Below are 11,570 nucleotides of genomic sequence, written 5' to 3' on the forward strand. Positions count from 1 at the left end.
ATAATCCAATAGTCTTTGAAAGTCCACAAATATAATTTAAACTACACTCTTCGGGGATTAAGTTCAAGAGAGAATGTAAACTGGGGTTTTTGTTCCTTCCGGAAATCACCACTAACAGTGCTGCTTCTAAATGCAGGTTGCACACAACCATTTTCCTCTGGAAACACTAGATCTCAAGGCATGGCTTTGCTCTGTTTTGTAAGTGCATCTTTTCATATCGTATTGATACACTGTAAATAAATTGGAAATACATTGTATTTCCCACTAATATAAAGTCCAAGTTTAAAAGCGATAAACACATCAAATAAACTAAAAAATGTTTGAAATAATTTTGAAAGAATCATAAGGACTGGATTTAAATAAATAAAAATTATAAAATTTGTTTACCTGACACTAAAAATAAATAAATGTTTTGTTCTGGAAGAATTGAAAGAACTGACAACACAATCTTGAATGTTCTTTATTTAATCAATTTAGATAAGGATTTTCATTAAATGTCATTTTACTGACTAGTTCTGAATTACATCTTACACCTTAAGCATTTTGACACTTCCGTCAACTTTCTAAAAGTGAGGGTGGATTATTTTTCTATGTTTTTAACATACTTGCCTCTCAAAAGACTGAATTAGATAAAAACTGATAGAAAAAACCTATACTATCAACCTCTTCATCGTCAATAAATGTTTGAATAAGCCCTAGCTATATGTTGATGTGTAGGTGATAATCTGGAAGAATTTACATTAGACAATGACGTAAAAATCTATTTTATCTATTTATCTGACATCCTGTCATCTTTTTACTTTACAAGCTTGTTTTTTCATCACAAATTAACACATTTTATTATACAGGTAAATAGTTAATGTATAAGTTAAAAATCATTATTTAGTGTCCTCCCTTTTTCCTCAAAAATAGCAGAAATCCCCTCAGGGCTCAGATTTCCTTATATTTCCAAAACGAAAAACATTGTTGCCAATTTTTTAAAACTACTATTAGTTGACTACTCATTCCAAAAGGTGTGATTTTCCTGACACCAGAATTTACTGTCCTTGACAAGATCTCCCGTGAACCTTTTATAGCACCTATCACAGCACAAATGCAACCACAAGTAAATAGCCAGGGCATATGAAGTATGCATACACAGCTTATCCACAGGACCCAGCCCACAGCATTTCCCAGACAAGCCTCGGGCAGCTGTCCGACGGCCGTCTGTACAGTCAGCAGCACCCGTGGCGGGTCAGCGGCCCCGCAGTGGGGCGCACGCCCAGGCCCGCCCGGACGCCTGCCTCACAGACCCTTTGTGCCGCCGCCCGCCCCGCACCCCACGCTCTGACCTACGTGGGACCCGCTCTCGGCCAGTACCGCCTTCCGCCGCGGACCCCGGGCCCGGGTCTCCCGTGGGAGGTGGAAGGGGGAGGTGGAGGGAGGAAATTGGGGGGGGCGAAGTGGGGGTCAAGCGCACAAGGGCCTAGAGCCGGCTGGGAAAGTGGGCCGCGGCCAGGGTGTTTTCGTGGGAGATGGGGGTGTCGCGGGCGGAAGGGCCGGGCCCGGGGACTTCGAGGAAAAAAGGGGCCTTCAGCGGGGCTTCTCCCGTGGGAGACGGGGGGAGGTGGTCGCGGGGCTGAGGGGCAGGGCCCGGGGGCTGCGAGGGACAAGGGACCGGTGGCGAGGGTTCTCCGGGGGTGGGGAGCTCGCGAGTCCGCGGCCTCACCCGCAGCGGAGGGCAGCTGTCCCGCGTCGCCCGCGGCGGGCAGCAGGGTGACGGCGCCGTCCCTCCAGACGCGGATCTGCGCGGCCGAGCGCACGCGGCGGCGGGGCTGGCGGTGGCCGGCGTCCGAGGCGCGCAGGGAGCCGCAGCACTGGTAGCACACGGCCCACGCCTGCTCCTCGTTGATGGGCTGGTTGTAGAGCCGCAGGATTTCCTCCAGGCTCAGCGAGTCCCGCGGGCCTCCGGCCGCGCCCGCCGCCCCCCCGGGCCCCGGCGGCCCCTCGCCGCCCGCGGCCTCGGCCCGCGGCTCCCCGCCGCCCGCGGGCCCGGCCGGCTGAGACATCCCGCGGCCCTGCGCTGCGCTGGCGGCCGGCCGTGTGCCCGCGTCTGCTCAGCCGCGGAGCATCGTCTCGGCGCGCCGCCGCCTCCTCATCCCGGAACCGCCCCGCCCCACCCGGCCGCGCGCGCCGCCGCAGGGGACCAGGCGGGGGACTGGACGCGAGTCCGGGCGACCGTCGGCCGGCGGAGGGCGGCTGGGACGCCGCGGCGATCCAGATGCGGCCGCCGCCACCGCCAGCCCGCAGCGACGCGACGGCGTCCGCGTGTCCCGCCCGGCGCGCGCTCAGGCCAGGGGCCGCGCGGCCTCTCCAGCTGGGTCCCCGCCGTCAGGGGTTCCCGCCGGCGCTGTGCCGCGGCCCTGCCCGCACCCACCCCGTCACGACCACTGCCACAGCGGGCGGGTCACTGAGGCACCCTCTACTGGTTTGCTGAAAGGGTAATTAGGAATCCGAACCTACCCTGGGGTAAATTCCTAAAAACTTAAAAGGTCTGTTGAACCGCTCGGGCCTCGGGCTACCCCGGTCCCCAGCCTGCCCCGGCCCCCCGCTGGACCCTGCCCAGGGCCTCCCGCCGGGCCCTGTCCAGCCCTCCTTCACGCCTCTCTGCGATTGCTCCTGACCTGCAGACCTGCTGCTGCCCCGGGCCTCGTCCCGCCTCATCCCTGTTCCCTGCTTTTCTTTTTTTCCTTGATAGCTATCGCCATGAACATGCTATATAATTTACTTAGACATCTGTTCACTTCTGAATACTTCCTCTTCTCCCAGCTTCAGTGTCAGCTCCATCAACGCAGACATCTTTATGGGTTTTGTTTACTGACTTCTCCCAAGTGCATAGATCAGGGCCTGGGATATAAGCATGTTGTAAATAATTTGCAGACGTTGGTTCCAGCGTCCTTCCGGATTCATTTGTAATGTTCGTACAACTCCGTAAGATAATGTCTCCAATAACCACTGTCATCATAGGCCAGTTAACCCATTCTGTTCATACATTGTGGAAGTGAGATCACAGTAGCAAAATTGAACTGAGGGCAATTAGCTATAGAATAAAAAATACTTCCAGGTCTTGTTGAACTCATTAAGTATGCAATAAAACAGACAATTCTTAGATAAAACAATGAGTTTCATCGATAACATCCACTGAGGTTAGTCCTGTGTGAGAATCTTACAGAATTGAAAGCATAAACTAAGAAATACATCTATAGTAAGAATATCTTAAAGATATCGCACTCTCAACAATTGCATCTTGCAGTAGAAATTACAACCATCTATTATTAATGCTTAAAATACCACAAGACACACAGCAGAAGTGGGGAGAACAAAGAAAAAAAAGAATATAAAAGAAGGGTAAGAAATTGAAAGGGGGGAAGAAAAAACCTTCTCCCTAGGACCTTATTATAATTTCACTACAAGAGATAGAAAACAACCCTATCAGGTATGGATTCATAACCCTACTTGTAAAAATGCACTGTCTATGCGTGCCAAAGTTCTAAGGTCTAATTCCTTATATGATGTAGAAAGGATGGATAGATATATAGACATATAAAACCTCTTGATTAAAAACATGGAAAATACATCCCCAAAATTTGCTATTTTAAAAGTTTAGATCCTATGTGGACTTCAAAAATACAGAGGGCTTTAAAATCCTTTCAACAATGCAGGAAAACAGCAAAATGGTCTACTTTTAGGGACAACACCACCATCTTCTGTTCTTATGGGATATTGCTGCTATGTTGTACTTGAACAACTACAGCCAAAAATGAATTACAGTTTGTCCTTATCTTACCCCAAAAAGACAAGTTAAATGAATTAATCAACTAAGGAATCCATAAACTAATTAACCCTGACATATGGCAGTAAATAAATCTCCAAGTAAAGATAACAAGAAAAGGAGTGGAAGTGAAGAAAGGAAACAAATCCAAACCTTACCTTAAAAGATGGGTGTGTTTTTTTTCTTGCCAAATACAAATTCATGAAAGCCCTTGTGGAAACTAACCTTCCTGTGATTCAGTGCCATAATGTTTTCCTTCCCAAAATGTATTTTTAAAAATTATCACTCAAACAAATAAGAAACAAAAACTCATAGACACAGACAATAGTTTAGTGGTTATCAGAGGGTAAGGGAGGTGGGGGCTGGGGGATGAGGGTAAGGGGGATCAAATATATGGTGATGGAAGGAGAACTGACTCTGGGTGGTGAACACACAATGGGATTTATAGATGATGTAATACAAAATTGTACACCTGAAATCTATGTAATTTCACTAACAATTGTTACCCCAATAAATTTTTTAAAAAATTATCACTTAAGAAAGGAAAAAAATCCTTCTGTTGTGAATTTGTTTTGAAGAATTAGAAAGGATTTTTTTCCTTTCTTATGTAAATTTCTTGCATTTGTGAGCTGATACGGAATTAAGTTCCACAAGATGACAAGTAGAAAGTTGTTTAATGTTTCTTCTGTATGCAGAAAAAATAAAAGGTAAATCTTTAAAATCCTAGCTATCTTCTGTTATAAATCTAGTTTATATAACCTGAACACTTGATCAGTTTTTTTGTACAGACAGTATAATTCTAGTATTTTTATATGATTATCAGAACCCTTTGAAATTTTGGTAAGTCCCACCACCCATCATCACAAGACTCTTAGAAAATGACTGCTGACAGCTCAAAGGCTATCAGAGGTCGATATAGTCTCAGGGGGTTCAAATAATACTATGGAATAACTTGGCACCTTCCCATTTTTTCATTTTCAATTCAAAGATTCAAATATCTTTATGTACAGTATATTTTATCCCAATTTCTGTCATTGATTTTATTTTTTTATTCTGTAGCTTCACCACTTTTTAAAAATTGTTCTATATATTTAAAATGTCTAAAGAATTCAAATCAACATTTAAATGTCTTTTTTCAAAGAGCCATGAAATCTGTAAAAAAAATGGTGGCATGTGTTACTCTATGATTTTAGTTTTCATTGATTTTTGTTGTACTTATTTAAAAAATGGAATCCTTGAGGTTTTTTTAATCTTATATTTACTTATCATTTTTGCAGAATAAATGTACTTCATGCTTCATACTCTGGACATGCTGGTTGAGCTGCTCTGAGTCTTTCAGGGAGCACCGCCTTCAGGGGGCACAATCTGCCTATGCAGCCCAAGCTTATCCCAGACACTCCCAGACAATTGCTCCTAAGAGGCACATTCACCTAGAAAAGTGCACCAAAAAGGAAAAAATAGAACAGCATATTTTTTTCAGTGTTATAACCTAAATTTTCATTGCCCACAGTTATAATACCTTATAATTTTATAGTGATATGTTATAGTTTCAAAATGCTTTCTTCAGTTAAACAACTTGGTCAGATATTATTACCCCCACCTTACAAATGAGAAAATACAGGCAGGACTAGTAAATGAAAGAGGTGGAGCTGGAATCTAGGCCTCCTGACCAGCTCAGCTCTTTCTACTTATACTATGTCTCTTTAAACTTGCACAGAGCGAGGAAAAAGTCCTCACACCTCTCTCACTCCACCAAACATGAGTACATAAAAAGCATATGCTTTAAAATTTGTACATACAAATATGATTGATTAAACATTTGATATTTTATACACTTTAAATGAATGATGGGATGCCCCATTTCCCTCAATTGGTGCTTGTGACTTCACTGGAAATTAAGTTTCACCACAGCTGTCATCTCCTAGTACCAATTATCCTTAAAGTGGTCTATATGACTCCATCCCTTTCAAAGCATTGTAAATAATCACTCCTCCAGGGAGGCTAATTCCACCAACAATCTTAAATGCAATTTGAAACTCATCTATTGTAATTTTGGTAATCAGAATGAATATTAACCAAAAATCTTTAAAATTAGTCATGAAAACTAGCATGTGACCTTATATGCAGAACTAGAAGTACATGTATACAAGCCAGATAAGAACACAACAAAATTAGTTTCTACTGGCCTATAAACTTGGAAAGAATTAACTTTCTCTTTCCCATGACAAAGATATACATTTATTGGAAAACATTTAGAAAATATCCATTAATGCCCTTTTACTAAGTTATATCCTAAACCGATGTTTTCCACATTTTCATTCTGTAACATCTGATATGTTAATAAATTTACCTATCCTAACTTGATGAGATCAAGTTACATACCCACTGATAAAAATTTAGGAAAAGTAGAACAAGGTAAAATATATAAACAATACGTTCATGAGGGACTCTGGGCAAACCATAGTATTAGGGCAAACTACTAGTAGTGCAAACCATAGGCATGGTTTGTAGTAGGGCAAACCATAGGCATGCTTCACCATCATAGTGTGAGTCTCCTTTGAAAGTTATTTTATACCACCAAGGAGAGATGGTATTCTAATTCTTAATCTAAGTAGAATTATTAGCTTAAATTAGTTAAAAAGATTCAGTATGGATAAGACCTAAATTTTAGACCAAGCCACTCACTATTTTACACTTACAGAAATCTGAGTCTACAGAGGTTAAGTGACTTACCCCAAATAACTGCTAGCTGCCAAAGTAATTCAAATATATTTCCAACATAAGTTTTACAAATCCTCTTTTTGAGGCATATTACCTAGTTCTCATCAGATTTCAAAAGTTAGAATAAAAGTGGCCTACTTCTTGATTCCAATGGGAAATAGAAAACAATATTAGGCACAGAAATATCTTTATTGATAGCAAAATTTTGATGTTTGACAATAATTGCTTGAAAATGTAGAATTCTCAATAAAACTTTTTAGAAACCAGACTTTGGGGTTGTGTAAATTACAGAAAAAGAATCCATTTTCAGACAGAAGTCATACTTTGTTGATGAGACAAAGCTAAAATATTTTCTTCAAACTTCCATTATGTAATTTTGGCTGACCTTTATACAAAAAGGATGATCCTTTCTTGTTGCTCAATAAGGTTGTCTTTTCCCCCTCATCTACAGGTAGAAGTCTGGAGTTGCTATTGGCTCTAGTACTCTCTGACTCTGTGAAAGGCTCATTTCTCTTTCAAGGTCAACATGCAACCAACACAAAATAGGGCTTACTTTTTAATTCAATTAAATAAGCAATGAATTAAGCACTTCCTAGCCATACTTCAAGCCTTGCCTTGATAATTTTTGAGAAAGAGTATTGGTAGGGCTCTAGTCCTTAGATTTCAGTTGTGTTTTTCCCTCAGGTTTTTCTCAGAACTGCCCTGTGAACCTGAATTCCTGTGTCCTCTTGATCCTTTCTCAACAGTCATTAATGGAGCACAGTGTCTTTCTTTCTCTTATTTGCTGTGTATGTTCATTCCTCTCAGGAACTGGAAGTGTAACCCTTGCTCCTGCTTTCTGTCTAATAATTGTAATACTTTTTAAGATGCGTTGGAAAAAAATCATTGACATTGAAATTCATGAAAACGTGACTCCCAGATTTCAACCTAGTTATAAGACAATATTTTAAACAAACTTCCTAACACCATTCTTTTAATGGTATTAAAATTATTCCCTTGCAAGATTTGATAAGTAATGGTCATTCAACTGTGATATTGTCATAATGCATGTGACATTTTCAGTTTTAACTAAATTATATAGTATTCATGTTTTTCTTTTCAGCAGAAGCAATTTTTAATTTACATTGTAGGATTATAAATATTGGGCCAAATTTCCTCAGCTAAAACAGAGCACTGAAGTAACCACCCAGATAATGCAGGCCAACTGTTCACAACCTTTATTCTTTTAACACATAAGATAGAGGACATTCAGTTATAGAACATTCCAATAAGCGCACCTAGGGATATTTGTAATTCTCAGCAACCTATCTGTATACCTCCATTTATTTCTCTCCCACTCGAGAAAGCATGTCATTATGCAAGAAAATAAACATGATGTAATTAAAAGCCCAATAGCATAGTATTAACACTTAAATTTGTCTTAAAGTAGATTAATACAACATTAATAAACACAATTCTTTCAAAGCACCTAAAAATATATAAAATAACTAAGAATAGTTTATAAATAGAAGTCTATTAAAAGATCACAAAAGGTTATCTAATACAGATCCATAACTCTAGGCAGGTCAACTCCCATAATCCCGATTTTACAAAGGCAGATGACGCCCACAAAGATCAACTTGCTGCAGTCCTACAGTTATCAGATATGAGAATTACAACAGTATCTTGCCATTAAGTTTTACCTATACAGTTCACAACACAAAAACTAGCATTTTTCAGTGATTAAGTAATAAATGATTGAATTATCTTTTATACATATTTTAGAAGAAAAATATACCAAGTAAAGACATATTTCAAAAAAGACTTCAATTAATTCTGAAAATGTCTGAAAAAGAACCTAATATTGCCAGTGACAATTACAAAAGTAACTTTTGAATTAATTTCTTATACCACATTTAAATTTTTTACTTGTAATATACTAGCTATTTAACTGATTCTTACAATCAGGTGTATTAAAAACCAAAGATTCCAACTTAACATCTTTGAACTAATCCAAAGACACTAGTTTTAGTAACACAGTATTGCCAGAAGAAAGTAATCAAGTTTTATCTGAAAAATCATTTATAACTTTAGTTTAAAAAACTAAAAATTCCACGTATCACTGGAATTTAGTTAGTGTAATTCTAAATTTGATTCTGATAAGATATATACGGAAAACCACTAAATAGAGCAACCACTAAAAAGAAAACTAAAAAATATAGTGAAAACCATTAAAGAAATTAAAATACTTCTTTAGAAAATATTCAGTTGGGCCGCCCTGTTGCCCAGGTGGTTGGAGCTCAGTGCTCCTAATGCCGAGGTCACCGGTTTGATTTCCACATGGGCCAGTGAGCTGCGCCCTCTACAGCTAAGATTGTGAACAACAGTTCTCCCTGGAGCTGGGCTGCGGTGAGCAGCCAAAGCTCTGCGTGAGCTGCCGCAGGCTGCCACAGGCTGCTGTGCGCTGCCGCGCGCTAGGCTGAGCAGCCGAGGGCTGCTGTGTGCTGCTGTGAGCTGCTGACCAACAACCAGTGACTGACTGCCTCAAGCTGGGGGAAGCACAAGGCTCATAATACCAGCATGGGCCAGAGAGCTTTGTCCCACACAACTAGACTGAGAAACAACAGCTTGAACCAGACTGTGGGGGGGGGTGGGAGGCAGAAGAAGGGAGGGGGGAAAGAAAATATTCAGTTAATGCAAAAGAAAGCAGTAAAGTAGAAATAAAGGAAAAAAGGCATGAAACAAAGAAAACAAAAAGCGAAATGGCAGACATAAATCCAACCATATCAATAATAACATTAAGTGTCAACAGTTTTAATCATTCAGTCAAAAGGCAGAGACTGTCAGAGTGGGGAAAAAAACCCAGATTTGACTATATGCCATCAACAGGAGGTATACTTTATACTGAAAGATACAAATCAATTGAAAGTTAAAGGATGGAGGAAGATAATTATCATGCAAACAGCAACCACAAGAAAGCTATACTAATATCAGATAAAATGAACTTTAAAACAAATATATTATTAGAGATAAGAGGAACATTTTATGATAACAAGATATATGCAGAGAACAATTATATATAACAGAGCACCAAATACATTAAGCAAAAACTGAAAGGAATGAAGAAATACACAATTCAACAATAGTTGCAGGTTTCAATACTCTACTTTCATTAATGAACAACTTGGGTAGAACCATTAATGGATAGATCAACAAGGAAATATTTGAACACTATAAATTAACTAAACCTAACAGATATCTATTGAACACTCCACCCAACAACAGAATAGACATTTTTCTCAAGTGCATGTGTGAACGTTCTCCAGGATAAACTCTGTTAGTCCATTAAACAAACCTCAATAAATTTAAAAGGATAGAAATAATACAAAGTATGTTCCCCAACCACAATAGAATGAAATTAGAAATCAATAGCAGGAGGAGACATTGGGTTACTCACAAATATATGGAAATTATCACACTCCTAAATAGCCAAAGGATCAAAGAAGAAATCAAAGGGGGAATCAGAAAATACTTTGAGATGGATGAAAATTAAGAACAACATACCAAAATTTTGGAATGCACTTAAAGCAGTATTTAGAGGGAAATTTATTGCTGTAAATGACTACATCAAGAAAGAAAAAAGATCTCAAATCAGTAATCTAACTTTCCACCTTAAGATACTGGAAAAAGAAGAGCAAGTATACCTAAAGCAAGGAAAAAAATAATAAATATTGGGGTGGAAATTAATGAAATAGGTAATAGAAAAACAACAAAGAAAAATCAATGAAACCAAAACCTGGTTATTTGAAAAGATAAACAAAATTGACAAACCCTTAGCTATATTGACTGAGAAAACAAATGAGAAAAGACCCCAACTCTTAGAATCAGAAATGAAGGGGGCATTACAACTAACTTTATAGAAATAAAAAGGATTATAAAGGAAACCTTGAACAACTGCACACCAAAATTAGATCGATGAAATCAACAAATTCCTAGAGAGATACAAACTACCAAAACTACCTCAAGAAGAAATAGACAATATGGATAGATCTTTAAAAAGTGAAGAGACTGAAATAGTAATCAAAAAACTACCCACAATGTAAAGCCCAGGCCCAGAAAGGCTTCTGAAGTCTACCAATTAAAATAAGAATTGATACCAGTTATTAAAAAACTCTTCCAGATAACTGAAGTGGGGGGAATTCTTCCCAGCTCATTTGATGGGAACCGTATTACCCTGATACCAAAATCAGACAGAGATATCACAAGAAAAGTAAACTACAAAACAGTATCTCTTATGAATATGAATGCAAAAGTCCTCAACAGAATACTAGCAAACTGAATACGGCAACACATAAAAAGAATTATATACCATGATTACCCCAGAAATTCAACTTACCCCAAATACAACTTACCCCAGAAATACAAGGTTGGTTTAACATTTGAAAATCAATTAATATAATACATTGTATCAACAAAATCAGAAACAAAAAAATCACATAATAATATCTATAGATATAGAAAGAGCATTTGACAAAATCTAACATCTTTTCACGATAAAAGCAAACAAACAAACAAATCTAAGAGTACAAGGGAACTTCCTCAATATGATAAAGGGGATCTGTAAAAAACAAAAACAGTTAACACCATAGTTAATGGTGAAAGAATGAATGCTTTTCCCCTAAGGTCATGAACAAAATAAGGATGGCTTCTCACTACTCAACACTGTGCTGGAGGTTCTAGCTCCAGGGTAATTTGGCAAAGGAGTAAACAAATAAAAGACATCTAGATTGGAAAAGAAGTAAAACTGTATTTATAGATTACATCATTATGTATAAAGAAAATCCTAGGGAATCCACTAAAAAACTATTAGAACTAATAAATGAGTTCAGGAAAGTCGCAGGATACAAGATTAACATACAAAAACACAATTGTATATCTATACACTTGCAAGGAACAATTTGAAAATGAAATTAAGAAAACAATTCCATTTACAATAGCATCAAAAAGAATAAAATAGTTAGAAATAAATTTCACAAAAGAAGTGTAAAACTTATACTCT

The 11,570-nt window shown here is 39.0% G+C and overlaps 1 protein-coding gene across 5 annotated transcripts in view; it reads right to left on the minus strand.

Moving 5' to 3' along the window:
* Window positions 1-2,048, minus strand: part of SPIRE1 (spire type actin nucleation factor 1) — a gene marked incomplete at its 5' end in the record, with an annotated part of 256,517 nt that extends 254,469 nt beyond the window's left edge. For 4 of the 5 annotated variants that reach the window (XM_081078392.1, XM_081078390.1, XM_081078391.1 and 1 more), the window contains one exon: window positions 1,709-2,048. In XM_081078392.1, coding sequence (XP_080934518.1) covers window positions 1,709-2,048 — 340 coding nt within the window. The remainder of the gene's footprint in view (window positions 1-1,708) is intronic. The other variant, XM_081078393.1, reaches the window with a different exon arrangement.
* Window positions 2,049-11,570: the final 9,522 nt, after the last annotated feature.

Source organism: Rhinolophus hipposideros, assembly GCF_964194185.1.
Source record: "Rhinolophus hipposideros genome assembly, chromosome: 17".
NCBI lineage: Eukaryota > Metazoa > Chordata > Mammalia > Chiroptera > Rhinolophidae > Rhinolophus > Rhinolophus hipposideros.